General features: G+C 36.6%; 1 protein-coding gene across 4 annotated transcripts in view; it reads left to right on the top strand.

The window, feature by feature from the left end:
* The window catches only part of RGS7 (regulator of G protein signaling 7), a gene marked incomplete at its 3' end in the record, with an annotated part of 607,621 nt that overhangs the window by 423,531 nt on the left and 156,963 nt on the right, over positions 1–27,127 (top strand). For all 4 annotated transcript variants that reach the window (XM_079925792.1, XM_079925793.1, XM_079925794.1 and 1 more), the window contains one exon: positions 6,634–6,684. In XM_079925792.1, coding sequence (XP_079781918.1) covers positions 6,634–6,684 — 51 coding nt within the window. The remainder of the gene's footprint in view (positions 1–6,633; positions 6,685–27,127) is intronic.

Here is a 27,127-nt window from a genome sequence, read left to right on the forward strand (position 1 = left end):
CCTGAGCTTGTTTTCCTGCAACTAGATAGTCCCACCTGGGGGTGATGGGAGACAGTGACACTCAAAGTGTGTTGCTTATGTTCAGTCTACTCACCAACCTCATTTTGGTCGCTGTCACTGCAGAAAACCCTGCTTCACAGAGATAGGGCATTGGGAATGGAAGCAGGCTTTTCAGTGCTTTTGTGGCAATCTCAGGATATTCCACCTTGACTTTAATCCAGAACGTATGGAGATTTGAAGTTGTCTCAAACATACTTTTAAGGCCACCGTCATTTGTGATCTCAAGCAGTTGATCCTCTTCTAGCACAGACAAAGTCGATTTCACCTGGCTTATTCACAAATGGGTTGTGTATCCATTCCTTCCCAGTTCGGGGGTCTTTTGTGGTTAGGAAGTAATGCTCAAACTCTTCTGAAAGCTAAGATAGGTGATCATGCACCAGCTGGGAGAAAGAAGGCCCTGGCTCAGCCTCTTTCAAAACCTTTGCTAATGTTTGAAACACGTCAAAAATCCCAATGTTCTCTTGTCACCCCCATAATTCCAGTTTGGATTGAATGCAGCCACTTTATCTGTTGACTTGAACACCGTTGTTCTTCTCCCCTGAAGTGACAGATTGAGTTTGTTGAGCAGGTTGAATATGTCACACAAGTAAGCAAGTTTTGTGACCCATTCTGTGTCACTGAAATGTGCTGCCAGTGGTGACTGTTTTTCTAAAGAAATCTCTGGAGTGGCTCTTGTAACTCAAAAACTCTGGCCAGTGATCTTCCTTTAGAAAGCCATCTCACTTCTGTGTGTAAGAGAAGATGTGTTGCTCTGCGTCTATCTCCTCACAGAGCTGCACAAACAGACATGAGTTAAGGGCATGTACCTTAATGTGGTTGATAATTTTAATCACATCCTGCGAAATGTTGTTAAGTTCAGGTGACATTTTTTGACTAGCCAACATTTCTCTATCGATGACACAGTGCATAGACTCACATTCAGAAACAACCTCTTTGACCCGAGTAGTGAAACCAGAAAGCTATCCAGTCATGGCAGCCGCTCCATCCGTGCATATACCGACACAAAGTGACCAATTCAGTTTTCCTGATATGTAACCATTCAAAGACTTGAATAGCTCTGCACCTGTGGTGTTAGTTGGCAACAAAAGTGCATGAAACACATCCTCATGCTCATCCTCCTGAAAAATATATCACACAAAAGCAAGCATTGTTGCCTTGTTGTCAACATCGGTAGACTCATCAACTTAGATTGCATATCATGGTGACTCATTAATCCTCTCTAACAATTGTGCCTCAATATTCTCTGCTGTTTCATTAATTCATTTAGTTATGGTGCTAGCTGAAAGAGCACCAATTGTGCCACCTTTTGAACTGCAACCTCTCCTAAAAGTTCACGACAAATGTCCTTAGCAGCAGGCAGGATCAACTCTTCACCAATAGTAAAGGACTTCTTAGCTTTAGCAATGTGATTAGCCACTAAGAATGATGCTCTCAGTGCAGACACATTAGAGGAAGTGGTGGCCTTCAACAATTGCTTCTGTTCTTCCTGTTCGCATTTTTTTCTTTTGAAAAATTCCAAAGCCTTGTCTTTTAATGCAGGGTGCTTGGTCTCCATGTGGTGAAGCAGTTTTCAAGGTTTCATGGCTTTGTTGGATAGCCGGTTGCTGCATATTATACAAAGTGGGCTTGGAGAATGTGAATCACCTGTTGCAATGAACCCGTAAATTAAGTAGGACTCTTGATATTTTCTTTTAAATGCAGCTTTCTTTTTGTTGGCAGTCTTAGAGTCTTCTACTCTTTCACCATTGGGTCTTTCCCCTTTCCAAAGAAGCTCTCTAACGACGTTTGTTTTTTACTCTTTTTGGCTAGGGTTAGCTTGTGGGCTTACCAAAACTGTGACTGAGACAGGTGTGCAGTGAGGGAAAGAGAGGCAGAGAGAACTGGTATATAAAATAATGGGAGGGCCACGCGCAGACTAAAGTAAGTGTCGGATTCTGACTTATACCCTGCCACCAGATGCAGCTGTACAATTGAAGTACATCAAGTCACTTGCCACTATAAAGCCTGCCACCAGATGCAGCTTAATTGTCACTTGCCACTCACTGATAGGGTTTTTTTTTTTTTTTTTTTGGCTATGTTGGGTCTTCATTGCTGTGTGCAGGCTTTCTCTAGTTGCGGTGAGCAGGGGCTACTCTTCATTGTGGTGCACGGGCTTCTCATTGTGGAGGCTTCTCTTGTTGTGGAGCATGGGCTCTAGGCGTGCAGGCTTCAGTAGTTGTGGCTCATGGACTCTCTAGAGCGCAGGCTCAGTAGTTGTGGTGCATGGGCTTTGTTGCTCCGTGGCACGTGAGATCTTCCCACACCAGGGTTCAAACACGTGTCGCCTGCATTGGCAGGCAGATTCTTAACCACTGCACCACCAGGGAAGTCCCACAGATAGGGTTTTGACATGAGTCTGCAAGCAACTGATTTATTATGGTCTCTGTACAGTCAAACCTCTCTGCTAATGATAATCTGTATTTGCAGCCACTCCCCAGCGCTAGCACCACCACTTCAGCTCTACCTCAGATCATCAGGCATTAGATTCTCATGAGTGCACAACCTAGATCCCTGGCATGCGCAGTTCACAGTAGGGTTCACGCTCCTATGAGAATCTAATGCCACCGCTGATCTGACAGGAGGCGGAGCTCAGGCAGTAATGCGAGCGATGGGAAGCGGCTGTAAATAACGATGAAGCTTTGCTCGCCCGCTGCTCACCTCCTGCTGTGTGGCGCAGTTCCTAACAGGCCATGGACCGGTATTGGTCTGTGGCCCAGGGTTTGGGGATCCCTGTCTTAGGGTATAAGATACTGTTGCATCTCTTAACTAGTTTCACATTTTTTTTAAAGAAATAAACAAAGCCAAACAAAACATCCTGCTTGTTACTCTGATGTCCTCAGTATAAAGATAAATGAAATTAGAACACACCATAACACCATACACAAAAATAAACTCAAAATGGATTAAAGACCTAAATGTAAAGCCAGACACTATTAAACTCTTAGAGGAAAACATAGGCAGAAAACTCCATGATATAAATCACAGCAAGATCCTTTTTGACTCACCTCCTAGAGAAATGGAAATAAAAACAAAAGTAAACAAATGGGACCTAATGAGACCTAAAAGCTTTTGCACAGCAAAGGAGACCATAAACAAGATGAAAAGACAACCCTCAGAAAGGGAGAAAATATTTTCAAATGAAGCAACTGACAAAGGATTAATCTCCAAAATTTACAAGGAGCTCATGCAGCTCGATATCAGAAAAACAAACAACCCAATCCAAAAATGGGCAGAAGACCTAAATAGACATTTCTCCAAAGAAGATATACAGATTGCCAACAAACACATGAAAGAATGCTCAACATCATAATCATTAGAGAAATGCAAATCAAAACTACAATGAGATATCATCTCACACCGGTCAGAATGGCCATCATCAAAAAATCTACAAACAATAAATGCTGGAGAGGGTGTGGAGAAAAGGGAGCTCTCTTGCAGTGTTGGTGGGAATGTAAATTGATACAGCCACTATGGAGAACAGTATGGAGGTTCCTTAAAAAACTAAAAATAGAACTACCATACGACCCATGAATTCCACTACTGGGCATATACCCTGAGAAAACCATAATTCAAAAAGAGTCATGTACCACAATGTTCACTGCAGCTCTATTTACAATAGCCAGGACATGGAAGCAACCTAAGTGACCATCAACAGATGAATGGATAAAGAAGATGTGGCACATATATACAATGGAATATTACTCAGCCATAAAAAGAAATGAAATTGAGTTTTTTGTAGTGAGGTGGATGAACCTAGAGTCTGTCATACAGAGTGAAGTAAGTCAGAAAGAGAAAAACAAATACCGTATGCTAACACATATATATGGAATCTAAGGGGAAAAAATGGTCATGAAGAACCTAAGGGCAAGACGGGAATAAAGACGCAGACGTACTAGAGAATGGAGTTGAGGATATGAGGAGGGGGAAGGGTAAGCTGGGGCAAAGTGAGAGAGTGGCATGAACATATATATACACTACCAAATGTAAAATAGATAGCTAGTGGGAAGCAGCCGCATAGCACAGGGAGATCAGCTCAGTGCTTTGTGACCACCTAGAGTGCTGGGATAGGGAGGGTGGGAGGGAAGGAGATGCAAGAGGGAAGAGATATGGGGATATATGTATATGTATAACTGATTCACTTTGTTATAAAGCAGAAACTAACCACCATTGTAAAGCAATTATACCCCAATAAAGATGTTAAAAAAAAAAGATAAATGGAACTCTAAAGTGTCCTGGATATGTACATTTGTACACGAAAATTTTAGCAGATCTGCCACTTATTTTTTAAAGATAAAGCTGAGAAATTGGGAGAAAGGGGCAATTCCTTTCTACACCCCTCCTGGCCATAAAGCCATTTGAATCAGTTTTTAACATTACTATGATAGCATTTCTCTTTCAATCTTTTGGTTCCATAAGATGCTGGAATTTTTTTTCTCCCTTTCTCTGCCTCTGCCTCTCTCAACTGGGAGTTAAGGTCTTGCTGTCATAGATGCATAATAGATGAGTATGGTGAACTGGATGTACATTTGACAATAAAATAATTCATAATGTGTTAAAACCATACATATATTGGGTGATCCCACAACAATAAAACCACTATAATGATACTGACAGGTAATCACATTGGCTCTTTTACAGTGAACTGAGACCACCACTGTGACAGAAATACCCAAAACTAGGCCAGGAAAATAAATTTCTTGTTTCCTGAATTAAATGTAATTTCAAATTAGACTGCTTTGTATTTCTTTCTGTTCGGGAAAGGGTAGGGGGAGAGGGAGAAAGAGAGAGGGAGACAGAAGAAAATTTTTTTTTAATAACACTTTTCTGAAGGTATTTTAAAATCACTTTTCACATTAAGAAAAAATTATAGTCCTGGAACCAATATTTGGCTCTCTTCAAGAGTAGAAATTTTCCAGTGGCTGCTCATATATTTTCCCCAAATAGATGCTCAAATGTGAAAAACGAGCAGGGCGCCTGGAGATAGCTAATAATACTTAGGTACCTGGAATTCTACATTGGTCAAGTAACACATTTGAAAAACTGAGTTTCCCCTTTTATAAAAGGGAAGACCATGCCTCAAGATAACTTAGGCTGTAAGTAATAAGTTAAACACAACATTCTGCAACATCTGTGTTCTTATGAATGGTTTCCCCTCCTTCCTTCCCTCAGAGCTTCCTTAGGATCTAGTTGAAGTCATCCTCTCAAATGCAGTTAAATCAACGGCAGTTGTCAAGGAACAGTTATAAAAGAATACAAGTTAGATTCAATACTTGAAGTTAATATTTTTTAAATGCATGCATATTGAAATTGATGTTGGGTGTAACTGTTTTCATAAGTTTTAGGACATTATTGTCAAGCTTGGTGATCAAGTTTATTTTGAAATTAATTTGAACTATTCAATAAAAATTTTGAACTATTCTGCTTTAAGCAACTAGAATTATTTGGCCATTGTTAATATCACTCATTTGCCAGGTCTCAGGTGGGTAGGCTACAACTGTACCCAGTCTCCAAGAGAGGTAGAAATGGAATTTCAGTTCACACAAAATTTCATTCATGCAGCCCTGATACAGCTTACTAAGTATATGTAACTATTTACATGACATATTTTTTGCAGTTTTATGTAGAAATGAATTATGCTGAGAGCCAAATTAAACAGAAATGAACATCTCAGGTAAATCAGCGCCTCTTCCTGAATCTCCCATTTCTGCTTATATTTTCACCATTCCGTTCATTCCTAATGCTCCTGGACTGTAAACTTTGAGTCCTCTTAATTTTCCCACTTGCCAACCCCAGACCTAGTCACAAGGTCCTAGAACAAGTCTAATTTTGTTCTAATTCACATGTACACTGAACTAGCTCAAGGCCTTATCCTTTCAATCTTGGATCACAACCCACTAGAAATGTTGGCTGCCCTACTTTCCTTTTGACCAGCCTACGGCTCTCCACACACATTGCCAAAGGTGAGGGTCAAGGGAAGTTCTGTTGTGTAAATGAATCTTGAGTGTCTTGAAAATAGTGGAAAGACCTTTCAGTCAAAGAAAATAGTATTATAAAGACACAATACTATAACAACACAAATTTGTTGCCAAAAACTGACAACCAATTTGGGTTGGCTTGAGAGTAGATACAGGGACTGGATGGGGAAAACCAGAAATGAGACAGGTATCTTATAAAGTATTGGTTATGCCATGCTAAGAATTGTGCTTGAAACATAGTGGGCACTCAATAAACATTCATTAAATGAATAAATCAATGAATCACTTTATCCACTACTAGTATATTAAATCTTTATGTTTAAACATTTCATATTTAATAATTGACTAGATTGCACCTTGGCTCACTGAAGAAAAACAATGTATTCACGCTCTGTTTTCAATACTTCATATGTGGCTGATCTTTAATCTGTTATTGTAACAACTAGAAACATTCCTACTCTTATGAGTGCTAAATGTTGAGTTCTTAAGGTTAACATATATAAATAGATGTTCATATATATGTATATATATATGTGTGTTTCTTTTTCTCTTTTTTCAGGGTCAGACATTGTTCAATGGTTAATAAAGAACTTAACCATAGAAGATCCAGGTAAATAAATAATTTTCCCATCGATAAAAGTATTTTCTTTGTGGTTTTAAGAAATATGTTTTTTCAGGGCTAACATGACAAACAAGCAAACCTGAAAAATTATAATTACATTTTAACTATGTTTTTCCCATTTATACAGATTTTATGGTAGTCAATGTATATTTAACTAAATTTTATTTAGTTTACTTTAAAATTTTTTCAATATATAATGTCCTATTTTATAACATTTGATTCAGGTGATTAGCAACTGTTAGAATGGATGAGCAGTATACATGTCCATAAATAATTATACATATAATTTATAGCAAGTGATTATGAAATAATGAAATTTCTCTTTTGAAAACACATAGAACTAAATCTCATTAATTTATAATTTTGCCTTAACTCCATTTTTGCATGAGGTTTGAAAACAATGTTATTTGTAATTCCAATTTTTTATCATGCTTACATTATGTTTTTAATACCCTTATTGCAGCCATGGACTCATTTATTGTGGTGGACATTTTCTGTATTCTGCAACGCAAAACCAATGTCCACAATTTGAGAACAGTTTCTGCCAGCACACTTCTTCATTGCCTAGAACATATTCTGAATTGTGAGGAATTTAATGACTTTAAAGAAATATCATGTAAAAGCCTTCATGTGTGGCAAATATTTCACATCACTGAAATAAAAGTGAGATTATTTTGTTTAGAGAAATGCTGAAAAAAACAAAAGAAAATAACATAAAAATTGGGATTACAGTGACAGAATGACATAATAGAGAAAGATGGCAATACACTAGCTATACAGACACTATTCCTTCAATTTAAAAAAAAAAATGTTACGGCTTTTACTCCTGCTTCTGGTGATTACCACCTTAGAATGATTTAGAAATAATAGTACATGGAGATGCAAAGTTTTTATTTTTACTCATTTTGAGCTAACTTTATAAGGCCGTGCCACCAGAAAATATACTTCTAATTCTGTAAAAAATGTCTGTGTACATCCCTTGATCACTTGATATATGATCTTTTAAAATACTTATTCTATCAAGTTAAACAGGAATAAAACAAGTAAGTAAAGATGAAGCAGCTACTGCCAGCATCAAATTATTACTAGGTGAAAAAAGGAGATAATTATTGAGAAAGGAAGCCACGGTCTTGACAGTTTTACCTTTCAGCCTCAGCTCAGTGCCATTCCTGACTTTATAAACTGTAGCACCAGACAAAAGACTCCAGTGCTAAGAAAACACTGGCACAGTCACAGAAAACCAGGGAACTACTGATTTGCAAAGAATATCATTTCTCAAAAGGTGAAGTAGATACAAAAGAGTAGTTCTTTTGCAAATTAAGACTGAAAGTGTACTTCAGTAATAGTCTGAGAAACAGGGAAAATATACAGGTATAATATGCTAGTAAGAAACACTCGTTGTTTATAATTTATATAAGAAATATCATTTTAGCTATAATGTATATGAAAAACTGATTTTATTTGCTTGTTCAACCGTTTAAGGAAGTTGTAAAGCTTCATTAGAAGGTATATAAAAAGATAAAATCAATTATATCTGGGAAAGAACATTCATGATTTTCAGTCATATTTATGACAGGCTGAAAAATTAGTTTTTGGTTGGTTGGCATGGAGTGAAAAATTCTGTGCTGGATTTTAAGAAGCATTGGTGATTGTTCTGAAGATATAACAGATTTTGCACACAGAAAATGAATCAATCTGGGAGATGATTCTAGTTAAATACGATCAAGAATGTAGCTGGCATCTACTTTGGTGGTTGCATGATTAATTTAATCATACCATTTTAGAACTGCTCATGAAGAGATAAGTAGTTATTATAAAGCTAGGTCTAATTTTAACTTCATAAATTATCTGAAGATATTTAAATATAAAAGAGAAACCCATGCCAGGCTTCTATGTTGTGCTTATTTGGTGATCAAGTGGTTGTTTGAAGAACTCTAGGGGTCATTTGAAGTTCTAGATCAATAATTTGTTGAAAGAGAATTTTGTGGCAAGTTGGAAGAAAAGACTAATGCTTTGGTATGGGAGCAGGTTCTGGTGATCCATTTAGAGACGGGGAGAGGATTGCATGATCTTCAGGGACTTCTGAGGGAAAGGGGTTGCATAATCCAACACCAGTATATATTTACATATACATACCAAATTTTCCTTTTACATTCATTCAACGATGGACAGTTAGGTTGCTTCCATATCCTGGCTATTGTAAATGATGCTGCAATGAACATTGGGGTGCAAATATCTTTTTGAGTTAGTGTTTTTGTTTCCTTTGGATAAATTCCCACAAGGGGAATTGCTGAATCATATGGTAGTTCCATTTTTAATTTTTTTTTTTTTTTTTTTTTGCGGTACGCGGGCCTCTCACTGTTGTGGCCTCTCCCGTTGCGGAGCACAGGCTTCAGACACGCAGGCTCAGCGGCCATGGCTCACGGGCCCAGCCGCTCCGCGGCATGTGGGATCTTCCCGGACCGGGGCACGAACCCGTGTCCCCTGCATCGGCAGGCGGACTCTCAACCACTGTGCCACCAGGGAAGCCGTATTTTTAATTTTTTGAGGAACTTCCATAATGTTTTTCATAGTGTCTGCATCAGTTAACACCAACAGTGCACAATGGTTTCCTTTTCTCCACAACCTTGCCAACATTTGTTATTTATTATCTTTTTGCTAATAGCCATTCTGACAGGTGTGAGGTGATATCTCATTGTGTTTTTGATTTACATTTCCCTGATGATTGGTGATGTTGAGCATCTTTTTCAAGTACCTGTTGTGGACATCTGTATGTCTTCTTGGAAAAATGACTATTCAGATCATCTGCCCATTTTTAATCAGATTTTTTTGTTATTGAATCCTTTATATATTTTGAATATTAACACTTACCAGATATATGATTTGCAAATATCTTCTCCCATTCAGTAGGTTGCCTTTTCATTTTGATGATGGTTTCCTTCACTGAGCAAAAGATTTTTAGTTTGATCTAGTCCCATTTGTTTATTTTTGCTTTTGTGTCCCTTACCTTTGGGGTCAGGTCCACCAAAACATCACTGAGATCTATGTCAGTGAGTTTACCACCTATGTTTTCTTCTAGGAATTTTATGATTTCTGGTCTTACACTCAAGTTTTTAATCCATTTTGAATTAGTTTTTATGTATGATATTAGATAGTAATCTAGTTTTGCCCTTTCACATGTGGCTGTCTAGTTTCTCCAACACCATTTAATGACATTTCATGACACCAAAATAATGTCATTTCTTTCTTTTATGTGTTTGGCTCCTTGGTAGTAAATTAATTGACCATATATTTGTGGGTTTATTTATGGACTGTCAATTCTGTTCCATTGATCTGTGTGTCTGTTTTTGTGTCAATACCATACTGTTTTGATTAATATGGCTTTGTGGTATAGTTTGAAATTAGGACACTCGATACCTCAGGTTTTGTTCATTGTTCTCAAGCTTGTTTTTGCTATTTGGGATCCCTTGTGTTTCCATACAAATTTTAGAAGTATTTGTTCTAGTTCTACAAAATATGTCTTTGGAATTTTTATAAGGATTTCATTGAATCTGTAGATTGCTTTGGCTATTAGGGGCATTTTAACAATATTAATTCTTCCAATTCATGAGCATGGAATATCTTTCCATTTATTTGTGTCTTCAGTTTCTTTCCTCAGTGTCTTATAGTTCTCAGTGTACAGGTATTTCACTTCCTTGTTAAATTTATTCCTACGTATTTTAATTTTTTTGATGCAGTTGAAAATGGGATTGTTTTCTTCATTTATCTTTCTGATAGTTTGTTAGTAGTGTATAGAAACACAACAGATTTCTGTATATTAATTCTTTATCCTGAAACTTTACAGAATTCATTTATTAGTTCTAATAGTTTTTTGGTGTAGTCTTAGGATTTTCTATATATAGTATCATGTAAACTGAAAACAGTGACAGTTTTACTTCTTCCTATCCAATTTGGATGCCTTTTATTTATTTTTCTTGCCTAACTGCTGTGGCTAGGACTTCAATACAATGTTGAATAAAAGTGGCAAGAGTAGACATCCTTGTCTTGTTCCTGATCTTAGAGGAAAAGTTTTCAGCTTTTCTCTGTTCAGTATGATGTTAATTGTGGGTTTGTCATATATGACCTTTATTATGTTGAGGTACATTCCCTCAATATGCCCTTACTTGAGCATTTTTGCATAAATTGATGTTGAATTTTGTCAAATGTTTTTCTGCAACTATCAGGATGATCATATGATTTTCTATGTTCACCAAGGATTTTGGATTGTAACTTTCTTTCTTGTGATGACCTTGTCTGATTTTGGTATCAGGGTAATGCCAGCTTTTTGAAATGTGTTTGGAAGGTTTCCTTTCTCTTCAATTTTTTGGAAGAATTTAAGAAGGATCGATATTAAATTTTTGAATGTTTTGTAGAATTCACCAGTAAAATCTACTGGTCATGGGCTTTTGTTTGTTGGGACATTTTTAAATTACTGTTTTAATTTCCCTACTAGTAATCAGTCTATTAAGATTTTCTATTTCTTCGTGATTCAGTCTTAGAAGATTGTATATTTCTAAAAATTTATCCATTTCTTCTAGTCTGTCCAATTTGTTTACATATACTTGTTTGTAGCAGTCCTTATGATTCTTTATTTTTCTGTGGTATCAGTTTTAAATTCTCCTTTTTAATCTCTGATTTTATTTGTTTGAGTCCTCTCTCTTTTTTTCGTGGTTAGTCTAGCTACTTTGTTGATTTTATCTTTTCAAAAACCAGCTCCTTGTTTCATTGGTGTTTTCTATGGTTTTTTTTAATCTCTACTTCACTTATTTCCACTCTGATCTTTATTATTTCGTGTATTCTACTAATTTTACCTTTGTTCTTTTTATAATTCCTTTAGGTGTAAAGTCAGATTGTTTATTTGAGATATTATTGTTATGAGGTAGGAGTGTATTGCTATGAAATTCTCTCTTTGAACTGATTTTCTGCATCCCATAGACTTTGCTATGTCATATTTATGTTCTCATTTCTCTTTAGGTATTTTTTTTTCTTCTTTTGATTTCTTTGATTATCCATTGATACTTTGGTATCAATTTTATTTAATTAGATTTAATTATAGATTTTATTTAATCACCATTTTTTGTGTTTTTTCTCTTTATTTCCTTGTGATTGTCTTCTAGTTTCATACAATTATGGTAAAAGAAAATACTTGACATAATTTCAATCTTCTTGAATTACTTGAGACTTGCTTTGCAATCTAACATGTGATCTATCCTGGATATTGTTCCGTATGCACTTGAGAAGAATATGTATTCTGTTGCTTTGAGATGAAACATATGTATCAGAATGTATATATCTCTTAAGTATATGATGTAAATGTGTCATTTACATCCACTGTTTCCTTATTTTGTCTAGATGATCTATGCATTGATTTAAGTAGGGTGTTAAAGTCCCCTACTATTGTTGTATTGCTTTCAATTTTTCAACTTAAGTCCATTAATATTTGCTTTATATATCTTGGTGCTCCTCTGTTGGGTTCATATACGTTTATAAAGGTTATATCTTCTTGCTGAATTGACCTATTTATCATTATGTAGTGTTCTTCTTTGTCTTTTATTATAGTTTTTGTTTAAAGCCTATTTTGTCTGATATGAGTATAACTACTCTTGCTTTCTTTTCATTTCCATATGCATGGAATATCTTTTTCCATCCCTTCACTGTAAGTCCATGTGTGTCCTTTCTTCTGAAGTGAGTCTCTTGTAGGCAACATATAGATGGGTCTTGTGTTTTAATCCATTCAGCTAGTCTGTGTCTTTTGATTATTGAATTTAGTCCATTTACATTAACGTAAGTAGTGATAATCATGTATTTTGCCATTTTGTTTATTGTTTACTGGCTGTTCTTATAGTTACTCTCAGTTCTTTTCTTTTCCTCTTTATCTCTTCCCTTGTGTTTTGTTGATTTTCTTTAGTATTATGTTGAGATTCTTTCTCTCATTTTCTTTTATGTATTTACTACAAGTTTTTTTCTTATGGTTATTATGAGCTTCACATATGACAGCCTGTTTAAATGGTAGACTGTTTTAAGTTGGTAGCAACTTAAATGTGAACACATTCCAAACTTTTATCTTTTTACTCTCCCACCCCCCTACCCTGGACAAACGTTTTACTCATGATAACACATTTTACATTATTTATTTTATGCATCCTTTAATTAATTATTATAATTTTAGTTATTTTTACTTGTCTTTTAACCACTATGCTTGCTTTATAAACGCTTGATCCACTTCCTGTAGTATATATTTATCTATACCGGTGAAATTTTTATTTTCATATGTTTCTTATTATTAATTAGTGCGTTTTCTTTTCACCTTAAATAAGTCTTCATAATATTTCTTGTAGGGATGGTTTAGTGGTGATGAACTCCTTTTGTTTTTGTCTATCTGGGAAAATCTTGACTTCTTTTTCAATTCTGTGTGATATTCTTGGTTGGAAGTATTTTCCCGTAAGCACTCTGAATATGTCATCCACCCCCTTCTGACCTGTAGTTTCTGCTGAAAAATCTGTGATAGCCTTATGTGGTTTCTTTTCATATGTAACAAGTTGTTATTCTCTTGCTGCTTTTAGGATACTCTTTTTATCCTTAAACTTTACAATTTTAATTATAATGTGTCTTAATATGTGTCTCTTTGAGTTCATCTTATTTGGAACTCTCTGGGCCTCCTGGACCTGGATGTCTATTTCTTTTCCCAGATTAGGGAAGTTTTCAGCTACTGTTTCTTCAAATAATTTTTCTGGCTCTTTCTCTCTTCTCATTCTAGGACCCCTATAATGCATATATTTCATTTGATGTTGTTCCAAAGCTCTATTAAGATGTCTTCACTTTTTAAAATTCTTTTTTCATTTTTCTACTCTTGTCTGTGTTAGTTCCATTGTTTTGTCTTTCAGCTTACCAAATTCTTCTACATCATGCAGTCTGCTGTTGATCCCATCTAGTGTATTTTTAATTATGTCATAACTTCTATTTGGTACTTTTTAATATTTTCTGTCTCTTTGTTGAACTTCTCACTGTGTGTATTTATTCTACTTCCAGGTTCAGTGAGCATCTTTATCTTGCTCTTTCAATTGGGACATACTCCAATATCTCTTTATTTTGCCTAGTTTTCTTTATTTGTTTCTAACTAATAGGTGTATTAGCTATCTCTCCCAGTCTTGAAGGAGTGGCCTTATTTAGGTGATGTCTCCTGGGACTCAGAAGTACAATTCTGCCTGGCCACTAGATCCAGGAGTTCAAGGGGTCTCCCCTATGTGTGCTGCATGCACCCTACTGTTGTGGTGGAATCCTGACTGCTGTGTGGCACTGGTGGATGAGTCTGGATCCCAGGTTAGCTGCTGGGAGCAGCTGCCAAAGGGCACTGGTAGATGGGGCTATTGCTAATCCAGCAGGGCTCTTAGTGAGGCATGCCCACTGGTGCTAAGAGATGGACATTTCCAAAATGGCACCCTCTAGTGCCAGTATTAGCAAGGTAACCAGCGATCACATAAATGGCTCAAATCAGTGATTCATTTCCAGGGGGGTATTCCACCTGGTTCCTGTCTCTCTGGCAGATGCTTCAAGGTTAGTAAGTGGGTATCCTATACCTATGATCTGTGTACTTTTTTTTAAATTGAAGTATAGTTGATTTACAATGTTGAGTTAGTTTCAGGTATACAGCAAAGTGATTGAGTTATATATATATATACAAATATTCTTCTGCAGATTCGTTTTCATTATAGATTATTACAAGATATCAAATATAGTTCCCTGTGCAATACAGTAGGTCCTTGTTGTTTATCAATTTTATATATAGTAATGTACATCTGTTAAGCCCAAACACCTAATTTATCCCTTCCTCCCCCTGCCTTCTCCTTTGGTAACCATAAGTTTATTTTCTATGTCTGTGAGTCTTTTCCTGTTTTGTAAATAAGTTCATTTGTATCATTTTTTTAGATTCCATGTATAAGTGATATCCTATGATATTTGTCTTTCTCTGTCTAACTTATTGGGATAATCTCTAGTTCCATCCAAGTTACTGCAAATGACATTTTATTCATTTTTATGACTAATATTCCATTGTATAAATACCACCTATTCTTTATCCATTTATTTGTCAATGGACACTTAGGTTGCTCCATGTCTTGGCTGTTGTAAATAGTACTTCTATGAACATTAGAGTGCTTATATCTTTTCAAATTAGAGTTTTCATCTTTTCCGGATATATCCCCAGGAGTCAGATTGCTGGCTCATATGGTAGCTCTATTTTTAGTTATTTTAAGGAACCTCCATACTGTTCTCCATAGTGGATGCACCAGTTTACATTCCCCCAAAGAGTGTAGGAGGATTCCCTTATCTACAACCCCCCTCTAGCATTTGTTTGTAGACTTTTGATGTTGACCATTGTGACTGGTGTGAGGTAATTTTGATCATTGTAGTTTGATCATCATTGTAGTTTTGATTTGCCTTTCTCTAATAACTAGAGATGTTGAACATCTTTACATGTGCCTGCTGGCCATCTGTATGTCCTCTTTAGAGAAATGTCTATTTAGATCTTCTGCTCATTTTTTGATTGGATTGTTCTATTTTTTAATATTGAGCTATATGAGCTATTTGTATATTTTGGAAATTAATCCCTTGCCAGTTGCATCATTTACAGATATTTTCTCCCATTCCATAGGTTCTCTTTTCATTTTGTGTATGGTTTCTTGGCTGTGCAAAAGCTTTTAAGTTTAATTAGATTCCGTTTGTTTATTTTTGCTTTTATTTCCATTACTCGAGGAGATGGATCAAAAAAAATATTGCTGCTTTATGTCAAAGAGTGTTCTGTGTTTTCCTCCAGGAATTTTATAGCATCCAAACTTACATTTAGGTCTTTAATCCATTTTTAGTTTATTTTTGTATATGGTGTTAGCTAATGTTCTAATTTCATTCTTTTACATCCAGCTTCCCAGTTTTCCCAGCACCACATATTCAAGAGACTTTTTTCCATTGTTTGTTCTTGCCTCCTTTTTCGTAGATTAATTGACCATAGCTGCACGGGTTTATTTCTGGGCTTTCTATCCTGTTCCATTGATCTGTGTGTCTGTTTTTGTGTCAGTACCATACTCTTGAATACTGTAGCTTTATAGTAGATTCTGAAGTCAGGGAACATGATTCCTCCATTTCCATTCTGCTTTCTCAAGATTTTTGGCTATCTGAGGTCTTTTGTGTTTCCATACAAATTTTAAAATTATTTTTCTAGTTCTGTGAAAAATCCCATGGTAACTTGATAGGGATTGCCTTGAATTTGTAGATTGCCTTGAGTAGTATGGTCATTTTAACAATATCGATTCTCCCACTCCAAGAATACCACCATATATCATTCCACCTGTTTGTGTTGTCTTCAGTTTCTTTCATCAGCATCTTCTAGTTTTCAGAGTACAAGTCTTTTTCCTCCTTAGATAGGTTTATTCCTATGTATTTTATTCTTTTGGATGTGATGATAAATGGGATTGTTTCCCTAATTTCTCTTTCTCCTATTTCATTGTTGGTGTATAGAAATGGAAGAGATTTCTGTATATTGATTTTGTATCGTGCAACTTTATTGAATTCATTGATGAGCTCTAGTAGTTTTGGTGGCATCTTTAGGCTTTTCAATGTATAGTATCATGTCATCTGCAAACAGTGACAGTTTGACTTCTTCCTTTCAAATTTGGATTCCTTTTATTTCTTTTTCTTGTCTGCTTGCTGTGGCTAGGACTTCCAAAATTATGTTGAGTAAAAGTGGTGGAAGCAGGCATCCTTGTCTTGTACCTGACCTTAGAAGAAATGCTTTCAGATTTTCACCATTGAGTATGATGTTAGGTATGGGTTGTCATATATGGCCTTTATTATGTTGAGGTGCATTCCTTCTATGCCCACTTTCTGGAAAGTTTTTATCATAGATGCTGTTGAATTTTGTCAGAAGCTTTTCCTGCAGCTATAGAGATGACCATACAGTTTTAATTCTTCAATTTGTTAATGTGATGTATCTCATTGACTGATTTGCAGATATTGAAAAATCCTTACATCTTTGGTATAAATCCCACTTGACCATGTTGTATGACCATTTTAATGTGTTGTTGGATTGAGCTTGCTAGTATTTTGTTAAGGATTTTTGCATCTATGTTCGTCAGTGAGATTGGCCTGTAATTTTCCTTTTTTTGCGATATCTTTGTCTGGTTTTGCTATCAGGGTTATGCTGGCTTCATAGAATGAGTTTGGAAGTGTTCTCGCCTCTGTAATTTTTTGGAATACTTTCATAAGGATAGGTGTTAACTCTTCTTTAAATGTTTTGTAGAATTCACCTGTGAAGCCATCTGGTCCTGGACTTCTGCTTGTTGAAAATTTTTAAATTACTGATTCAATTTTAGTACTGGTAATTTGTCAGTTAATATTTTCTATTTCTTCCTGGTTCAGTCTTAAGAGATTGTCCCTTTTTAAGAATTTGTCCATTTCTTCTTGGTTGTCCATTTTATTGGCATATAGTTGCTCATAGTAGTCTCATGATCCTTTATATTTCTGTGATGTCACTTGTAACTTCTTTTTTATTTCTGATTTTATTGATTTGCACCCTCTTCTATTTTTTCTTGTTGAGTCTGGCTAAAGGATTATCAATTTTGTTTATCTGGTTAAAGAACTAAAGCTTTTAGTTTCATTGATCTTTTCTATTGTTTTCTTCGTCTCTATTTCATTTATTTCTGCTCTGATCTTTATTTCTTTCCTTCTACTAACTTTGGGTTATGTTTGTTCTCCTTTCTCTGCTTGCTTTAGGTGTAAGTTTAAGTTGTTTGAGATTTTTCTTGTTACCTGATGTAAGACTGTATTGATCTAAAATTCCCTTTTAGAACTGCCTTTGCTATGTCCCGTAGGTTTTAGATCGTCGTGTTTTTGTTTCCATTTGTCTCTAGGTATTTTTTGATTTCCTCTTTGATTTCTCCAGTGATTCCTTGGTTGGTTAGTAGCACATTGTTTAGCCTCCACACGTTTGTGTTTTCTGCCTTTTTTTCCTTGTGGTTGATTTTTAGTCTCATAGCATTTTGGTCAGAAAATATGATTGATATAATTTCAATTTTCTAAGGCTTGTTTTGTGGCCTAGCATTTAATCTACTCTAGAGAATGTTCCATGTGCACTTGAAAACAATGTGTATTCTCTGCTCTTGGGTGAAAATCTCTCTATATATCAATTAAGTTCATTTGGTCTAATGTGTCATTTACAGCCTGTATTTCCTTATTGATTTTCCACCTGGATTTCCAGTCCATTGTTGTAAGTGGGATGTTAAAGTCCCCTAAAACAATAAGCTTTACCGTTGATTTATCCTTTTATGTCTGTTAATTTTTGCCTTATATATTGAGATGCTCCCATGTTGGGTGCATATATATTTACAATTTTTATATCTCCTTCTTGCATTGATCACTTGATCATTATATAGTATCCTTATTTGTCTCTTGTAACAGTCTTTATTTTAAAGTCTATTTTATTCAAAATAAATATTGCTACTCTGGCTTTCTTTTCATTTCCACTTGTGTGGAATACCTTTTTCCATATCCTCACTTTCAGTCTGTATGTATCTCTAGTTCTGAAGTAAGTCTTTTGGAGGCAGCATATATATGGGTCTTTTTTCTTCATTCAACCACTCTATGTCTTTTGGTTGGAACATTTATTTAATTTACATTTATGGTAATTACTGGTATTCCCTCCCCCTTTTTTTTCTTCTCTTATGATGTGATGACTATCTTAGTGTTACGTTTGGATTCATTTTTCTTTTTTGTGTATATATCTGTTATAGATTTTTTGGTTTGCAGTTACTGTGAGGTTTTTGTATAGCAGTCTCCCTCTTTCTCCCTCTCTCTCCCTCTCTCTCTCTCTCTCTCTCTCTCTCTCTCTCTATATATATATATATATATATATATGTATATGTGTGTATATACATATATTATATTATATATATATGAATTATTGTTTTAAGTTGCTGATCTCTTAATTTCAAATGCATTTTTAAAAGCCTGCATTTGTCCTCTCTTCCCCTCACGATTTCTGTTTTTAATATCATATTTTACCTCTAATTGTTTTCTGTATCCCTTAACTGCTTATTGTGGTTACAGATGATTTTACTACTTTCATCTGTTAACTTCCCTACTAGTTTTGTTTGTGGATGATTTATTACTTTTCCTGTATGTTTGCCTTTGTCAGTGAGCTCTTTCATTTTGTAATTTTTTTGTTTCTAGTTGTGGCCTTTTCTTTTTCACCTAGAGAAGTTCCTTTAACATTTGTTGTAATGCCAGTTTGGTGGTGCTGAATTCTTTTAGCTTCTGCTTATTTGTAATGCTTTGATTTCTCCCTCAAATCTGAATGAGAGCCTTGCTTGGTAGAGTATTCTTGGTTATAGTTTTTTTCCTTTCACCACATTAAATATATCATACAACTCCCTCCTGGCCTGCAGAGTTTCTGTTGAAAAATCAGCACATAGCTTTATGTGAGTTCCCTATTATGTTATTTGTTGCTTTTCTCTTGTTACCTTTAATATGCTCTCTTTATCTTTAATTTTTGTCATTTTGATTACAATGTGTCTTTATGTGTTCCTTTTTGGATGAATTCTGTATGGGACTCTATGCACTTCCTGTACTTGGGTGACTGTTTCCTTTCCCATGTTGGGGAGGTTTTCAGCTATTATCTCTTCAAATGTTTTCTAGTGTCCTTTCTCTCTTCTCCCTCTGAGACCCCTATAATGTGAATATAAGTGTGCTTGATGTTGTCCCAGAGGTCTCTTAAACTGTCCTTGTTTGTTTTCATTCTTAATTCTTTTTTTCTGTTCAATGGCAGTGATTTCAACTACTCTGTCTTCCAGGTTACTGATCTGTGCTTTTATATCATTTAGTCTACTATTGATTCCTTCTAGCATATTTTTCATTTCAGTTATTGTATTCTTCATCTCTGTTTGGCTCTTCTTTAAATTTTATAACTCTGTTAAAAATTCTGACTCCTTGCTCTGTGCATCCATTCTCCTCCCTAGTTTTTTGCTCATCTTACAATCATGACTCTCAAGTCTTTCTCAGGTAGATTGCCTGTCTTCACTTCACTTAGTTCTTCTGGGGTTTTATCTTGTTCCTTTGTCTGGAACATATTCCTCTGCTGCCTCATTTTGTCTAACTCCCTATTTGTATTTTTATGTTTTAGGTTATTTCTGTTTCTCAACCTTGGAGAAGTGGCCTTCTCTAGGAGACATCCTATGTGTCGCAGCAGTGCACTTCCCTCTTGTCACTCCAGCTGTATGCTCTAGGGCTTCCCCCAAAGAGGGATGCATGGGTTCTTCTGTTGTGGTGGTCTGACTTATATGGGTGGTCTGGTAGGCTTTACTGGCCCCTAGTCCAGTTGGTTGGAAGGTCCTACCTTGTGTGGATGTTGCTGGCTGCTGTTTAATGGTGCCTTGTCATGAGGCAGCTGGTTGCAGAACCCTAAGGCACCCCGGGGCTAGTGCTGGCTCACTGGTGGGTGGAGTCTAGGTTGTGCAGGGGCTGTTGCCCACACACTGGCATGTGAAGCCAGATCCTGGGGTTAGTGCAGGACTACTAGCAGGCAGAGTTGTTTCTTGGAGCCTGGCTGCATGGCCCATGGATCCCATAGCTCGTTTTAGATTGTTGGTGAGGGAAGGCTAGTTCCTGACACAGTTATGTATGTGGTGCAAGGTGTCCTGAAAATTGTGATGGCCTACTAGTGGGCAGGGCCAGGGCCCAGCTGGCCACAGTGTAGGGTCTGGCTTGCTGTTGGCGGTCTTATTCCGCAGGCTGTGGGATACTGGTTTTCCTGGTTCTGGCATCTGCCCCCTAGTGAGTGAAGCTGGTCTAGAGGCTAGTGCAAGCTTCCTGGAGGGCAGGGCCGGTGCCTACTCGCTATTGTGTGGAGGTGGGTCTTGGCCTTCTAGTGGGTAGGGCTGTGTCTAGGCGCATGCCTAGAGGTGACTCTGGGCTCAGGAAGTCTTTAGGCAGCCTGTCTGCTGATGGGTCCGTACCAGGTTAGTTGTTTGGCCTGAGGCATCCCAGCATTGGAGCCTACAGGGTTTGGGTGGGGCCAGGTCTTCGTGCTAATGATCCAGCAGTTTTCACATATTTGGATGTTTCTCAATATGCCTGCCACTAGTGTCTTTGTTCCCAAGATTCCCCACCTCTCCAAGAGACTCTCCGAGTCCAGAAGGTAAGTCTGGCCCAGGCTCCTACCAAATTACTGCTTTTGCCCTTGGTCCCGGTGTGGGTAGGGTTTTGTGTGCTCCCTTTTAAGAGTGAAGACTCTATTTCCCCTAGTCATGTGGGGCTCTGTAATTAAGCCCTGCTGGCCTTCAGAGCCAAATACTGTGTGGTCTCTTCTTCTTGGTTCTGGAACCCCAGGCTGGGGAGTCTCATGTGAGGTTTAGTACTCTCACTCCTGTGGGAGAGCCTCAGCAATATAATTATTCTACAGTTTGTGGGTCTCCCCCCTCCCTGGGGGATATGGGATTTAATTATATTGTGAGTCCACCCCTCCTACCTGTATCATTGTGGTTCCTTCTTTATGTCTTAGTTGTAGAAGATCTTTTCTGGTAGGTTCCAGTGTTCTTCATTGATGGCTGTTCTACAGATAGTTGTGATTTTGTTGTGCTCATGAGAGGAGTGAGCTCAGGGTCTTTCTAGTCTGCTGTCTTGGCCAGTCTCCCTGTGTACTTTTTGTTCTGTTCTTTTTGTGCTGGTTTTGGGTTGAATGAGTCTGTACATAAGATGTTTAAGAACAGGTTTTATGCCCCCTGCAGTTATGTAGTTTTCCTGGGCATATTCCCCATTGGTTTTCAAAGCTAAGCATTTTGGGGGCTTGTCTCTTCTGTTCAGGATCAAAGGGTTAGAGTGCCTGATGTGTAACTTGAATCCCTTTCTCCTCAGAGAGAATTCCATACCTTTGTGATCCCTCCTAATTGTGGATTGCTGTGGCTGAGATGTGGGTTTTTCCTTGACAAGCCAGTATCTCTGCCTTTTCTTCCTGTCTTGAAGCTCTCCTTTTCCTTTGTTGAGGAGGTTCTGTTCATTCAGTTTTCAGGTCCTTTTCCAAAAGAATTATTTCATATGTAGTTGTAGCTTTGTTGTGTCCATGGGAGGATGTGAGTTCAGGGTCTTCAGTACTGCCATCTTGAACCCACATTTCTCTGAATGCTTCATATTAGGCATATTCCTAGTTATTTTATTTTGTGTAACTATTATATGTGGGTTCTCCCTTCCATTATATTTACTAACTGATTACTGTTTGTACATATGAAAATTATTAATTTATATATGATAATTGTATATATCAGTACATTACTAACTTTTACTTTTGTTAATATTTTTGTATTTGTCATTTATTTTAAAACTAGAATACTTCTTCCAGCAGGTTTTCCAGATTATATATGGTTACAGTTGAGTACCTGAGCCCTTGCATATGTGTCAGTAACTTTTGTTGCCTGTGTGTATGCTGACAACATGGCTAGATATAGAGTACACGAGATAAACTTTCATTTTTAAAACATCGTAGATATTAATTCATTGCTGTTATGCATTCAATATGCTGTTTTTCCCCTGCCAGTATTCTTACCATAATGTCTTCCCTCTCTTTGAAATTCAAAATATAGGTACACAGTTCCTAGTTGTTTATACTTTTCTTTGTTTTTTTTTTTTTTTTGGTGTATTTATATTATGTGCTGAATCATTTAAGTTGATTTAGGTTTTCTTAAATGAAGAAAATTGTTTTTTCCTTTTCTGTTATTGAACTTCATATTTTTCATTTTTAAAATGTGACTACTATTTTGTGCTTTTCTGAGAATTGAAATATATACATATAAATAAATTAAGCAGTTAATACTGCATCTAGTTGCTCAGAACATGTTAACAATTATAGTTAGTTTTATATTCATTGTTGTTGTTATATCTAATTATTTTCCTGTTTATTTGCCCTGGTTTATTCTTTTGAAACATTTACTGGTATATTTCACTCCATTCTATACTGCAATTTTTTTCATTATTTTCCTAGCTTTTCACCTTTCTTCTCCATCTAGCTTAACTTATTTTGTACATTACACGATTTCTTTTAATTTTCTTCATTGGCAATTCAGCTCTTTATTGCTGCTAATAGAAAATAAATATATTATGGTACTTTAAATTTTTATTATTTTTCTTATTTTCTCCAGTTCTTTATTTATTTTTACCTGCCCTTTTGCAAGTTCCCTACTAATCACAGTGTGCTGTCTTATTAGTTATCTTTTATCTCTTCTTATATTACATCAGTGCTGTTCACTTTTTACATTATAATTGCACATAGAAAATACTGTCATAATTTTACTTCTTGTCATTTTATGTCTTAGAAGTGTTTGTGGGTTTGTTTTTTGAATTGTTTTCCCATTTATTCTCCTCAAACATAAAATATTCTACATAGGACTGACATTTAGTTATTGATAGGGTGGATGGATTGTCCTTAGAAAACTCAGTGCCATAGTTTCCCTTTTTTTCAGCTGGAGCTTCAGTGCTGGTAATATTAATTTGCCTTAATAGGTTAGCTTTCTTTTGATAGACTGAGTCATGTGGTGAAGGAGCTGGAACTGTGGAAACCCTTATATCAGGACTTCATCATGATATTATAACTGTCTCTGAGTGTGATGAACCCATTTCATGGGGTTACATTCTCTCCCTATATCCTGCTTTGTCAATTGCCCAGCTGCCTGCAAGCTGTGGCCTTTCCAGATTTCTGTGGTATTTATTCTCCACTGTGGTAGAGAAAAGCAGTCCAAACATTATACTGTTGTTATAGCCCTCCTTCGGCTGCTTTTGGGTGCTGTTGATCTACTTGAATGAACAGGATCCAAAATAGTGTGCTCTGTTCTCTTCTGTGTTCTGCCCTTCCCATGCAGATTTTGGGGTTTTATTCCAAAGTCTTCCAAAGTCTTCTCAGTGCTGTGGTGCTTTCTTAGGAGGTGTTGCAATCTGGTCCAATATATATTATATTCTTAGACTTTGGGGGTGTATGTTTTGCCACGCTTCCCTAATTTTTAATGCTGATGCAGGTTTCTATTTTTATAGTTTGTTGCTGCTGAGTTGATAGTTATAAACTTTGCTTATGTTGCCATGGTGCTGGAAGTTAATGATTTTATTAATACTTTTCAACTCTATTTCTTAGAACATAGAATATATATGCAAATGCAAAGCACAGAATAAATTGCATTAGCCTTAGAGTTAGAGCTTAGCTGATAGACTAAATGAAATGGTACTTTGGTTTCATAGAAAGAGAAATTGATAGGGTAGGAGTGTGAGAGGAAGAATTTAGCCCTTGGTGAACATCTTTTCTCACTGGCATCCACTGGAAAGCATGTTGTACACTACCAATGTCTTCAGTTGGTGATTCAGTCAGTGGCTTGCATGTTGTTTCTTATTCCCATTGACAAGGTCTCTTCCTTTCTTTGACAATATTTGCTTTACCAGGCTTAGTTCGGGATCACAAGAAGTGATCCTGCCTCAAACTGGGAAAGTGTGTTGTGCTTCCTAAGGCCCTGTGGCATATTTCTGTTTTACTGCCAGCTGCATGAGAATAATTCTGCTGCTCTCCTACCATTCTGAAGTATGGGGTTCTTTGAGTTGTCTGAGGTCCTCTCTGCCTGGACAAACCATACAGTCCTTGCACTATGATCCTTCTGGGTCACCAGGTCTCTATTTAGGAAAAGAAACAGGTGGTCCCTGCTCTTGGCTAAAGGTATTAACCTTGTGCTTGTTCTTTTCCCCATTGTTTGAAATAGTATTCTGTCATATCAATTAGGTTTTGCTGTGTATCAAACCACCCCAAAATTTAGTGGCTTAGAACAAACAGCTATTTTATTTAGCTCATGATTCTGTGGATTGGCTGGACCAGAGTTTACTTGGTTGATTCCTGCTGGACTTTCTGATGGACTGTAGCTAGCTGGTGGATGGATGATCTAGGATTTGGGGCATATTTGGTACTTGGTAGGCTGTCAGCCAGGTGCATCTCATTCTCTCATCCTTTAACCTGATAGCACTGGCTTTTTACCATGGTGTTTTCTGGGTTCCAGATACAACACAAGCTTCTGCTAGTGTCACATTTTCTATTGCTCATTTGCCAAGCAAGTGCCATGGCGAAGAACAGAGCCAGTGTAGGAAGGTACATTCAAAAACATGGATGCAGAAGGGTGCAAGCAAATTAGGGCAATTACTACAAAAATCTTCCACATCTGTATTTCTTCTGCCTTTCAGGTCTGCCCTCCTATGGTATGTCCTACTAGCTTTTGACTTGGAGTTGCAAAATTCATCCTCTAGAACCTGTTCATTTTTTCTTAGTAAATATGCTTTATGTCCAATATCATATCATACTAATTATAGATGTGATTTGAGTGAATTTATCAAAAACAAAGCTTTGGTGAAGTTTGCATCCTTCACAAAATGATTGACAGACATCAATAACTTCTTGATATCACCTTGCTCATTTGTGATCCTTGCTGCCTCTCCCTGGAAGGGTCACTCTTACCAAACTCTTGAAGTGATAATGACCAAGGTGAGTAGTACTTCAGACTAATGAGTAGCTAGGATTTGACATGAGTCTCACTCTGACCCGTGGATATCAAAGAACATTAAATATTTCTATGTTCCCTGAGTGGCAACCTGCTTGCTCTACCTTTCTCCTTCTCTTTGTCAGCCCATGCTTCTTGAGATCCCAGTATTCCTTGAGAGGCGTCCTAGAAATGAAGATGGGTAATGGGCTTTGCAGACATGCTTGAGCTTGAATCTGTATCTGTACTTACTGTCTATGGAGCATTGGTCAAGTTACTTAATTTCTGTCTTTATTTTTTTATTTTCTTCTTCAGTAAGATGCTTTTATTACAATGTTTTGTGAAGCTCAAATGAGTCAACATACAAGTGTGCCAAAATCCTGATTTTATTTTTAAATAGGCCAGATTCTTTTAAACTCTGAACATTTGCAAGCACATTTAACTAAATTGAATTCTTTAAAAACGTATGCAATTTTTATACTAGCCTTCAAACACAACCTATTCCTTCTCATCATCATTCAGCTCCCATTGGCTTTCCTTTACAATGAATATTTTCTGAGCATATTTACATTTGATAGCACTCAATTTTTTGCTTAATTTTATTAGCTTTTATTTTTTATTTTACATGTTGGTCTTGTCGCTTCATTCAAATCTAGAGAACATAATGGCAGAGAACATATATCCCCTCCAATCATTGACTGAAATGCCAAGATCAATCAGTTCCCAATTATCACTTGATATTTTTTTACTAATGGGAATCCACTGAAGTGATATCAAGTTCATGGTAACTACTGATTTAGTTTGTGATCTCCTAAATAGATGAGAAGTGAGGAGGAAGAAATTTCAAATGAACTTTTCTTCATCTAAACCAAACCCAATGTAAAAGAAATGGTTTGGGGGCTTCCCTGGTGGCACGGTGGTTGAGAGTCCACCTGCCGATGCAGGGGACACGGGTTCATGCCCCGGTCTGGGAGGATCCCACATGCTGCGGAGTGGCTGGGCCCGTGGGCCATGGCCACTGAGCCTGTGCCTCCAGAGCCTGTGCTCTGCAGCGGGAGAGGCCACAATGGTGAGAGGCCCGCGTACCGCCAAAAAAAAAAAAAAAGAAATGGTTTAAAATGCAGACAGAAGAATAAGTTTAAGGATAAATATAGATTTATCCAGGATAAAAACTTAATTTTGAATAGTTGCAAAATTTCTTCCTTTAGAAGTATCATCTGTTGTAAAAAAAAAAAAAAAAAACCTGTGAAGATTGAGATTCAGACAAAATTGATATTCAACCAGATGTTTTGCTTACATATTATCAAACTGGATTGAATATCTTGTCACTGAATTAATTGAATCAACCTATTATGTTCACCATTATACAGAGTCTGTCATCTGCCTCTAAATCCTGCCACAAGTTCTCTAGAAAAAGTGATATAAATTCTGTTAAATATAATAAAACTCTGTTACAAGTGGCCTTAGTATTCTATGGATTTGGTTAGCTTGCCAGTGAAATCAGAATGTATCAGAATTGAGAAAGTATATAGTATCTCTGTTATCCTTGATAACGTTTACTTGCAAAGCATTTCACACTTTTTCCATATAGTTTTTAAATAGATCATTTCATTTGAATACCACAAAAATATCAAGAAGCAGTCATTCAGACATAGTTATTTTATAATTGGAGAGTCCAATTGGAGAATCTCCAATTTTACAATTGGAGAATCAACTGAGAGGAAATTATGACAAAAACCTGTTTAAATACATAGAAACATGTCTTCCAATCTCTACCCTGTGTGTATGCTCCTTTTTGCACAATTATTTCAGACCTAGATTCTACTTTTCCTTAAATGGTTGGCAACCATGAGAGG

Source organism: Stenella coeruleoalba (genome assembly GCF_951394435.1).
Source record: "Stenella coeruleoalba genome assembly, chromosome: 1".
NCBI classification, from domain to species: Eukaryota; Metazoa; Chordata; class Mammalia; order Artiodactyla; family Delphinidae; genus Stenella; species Stenella coeruleoalba.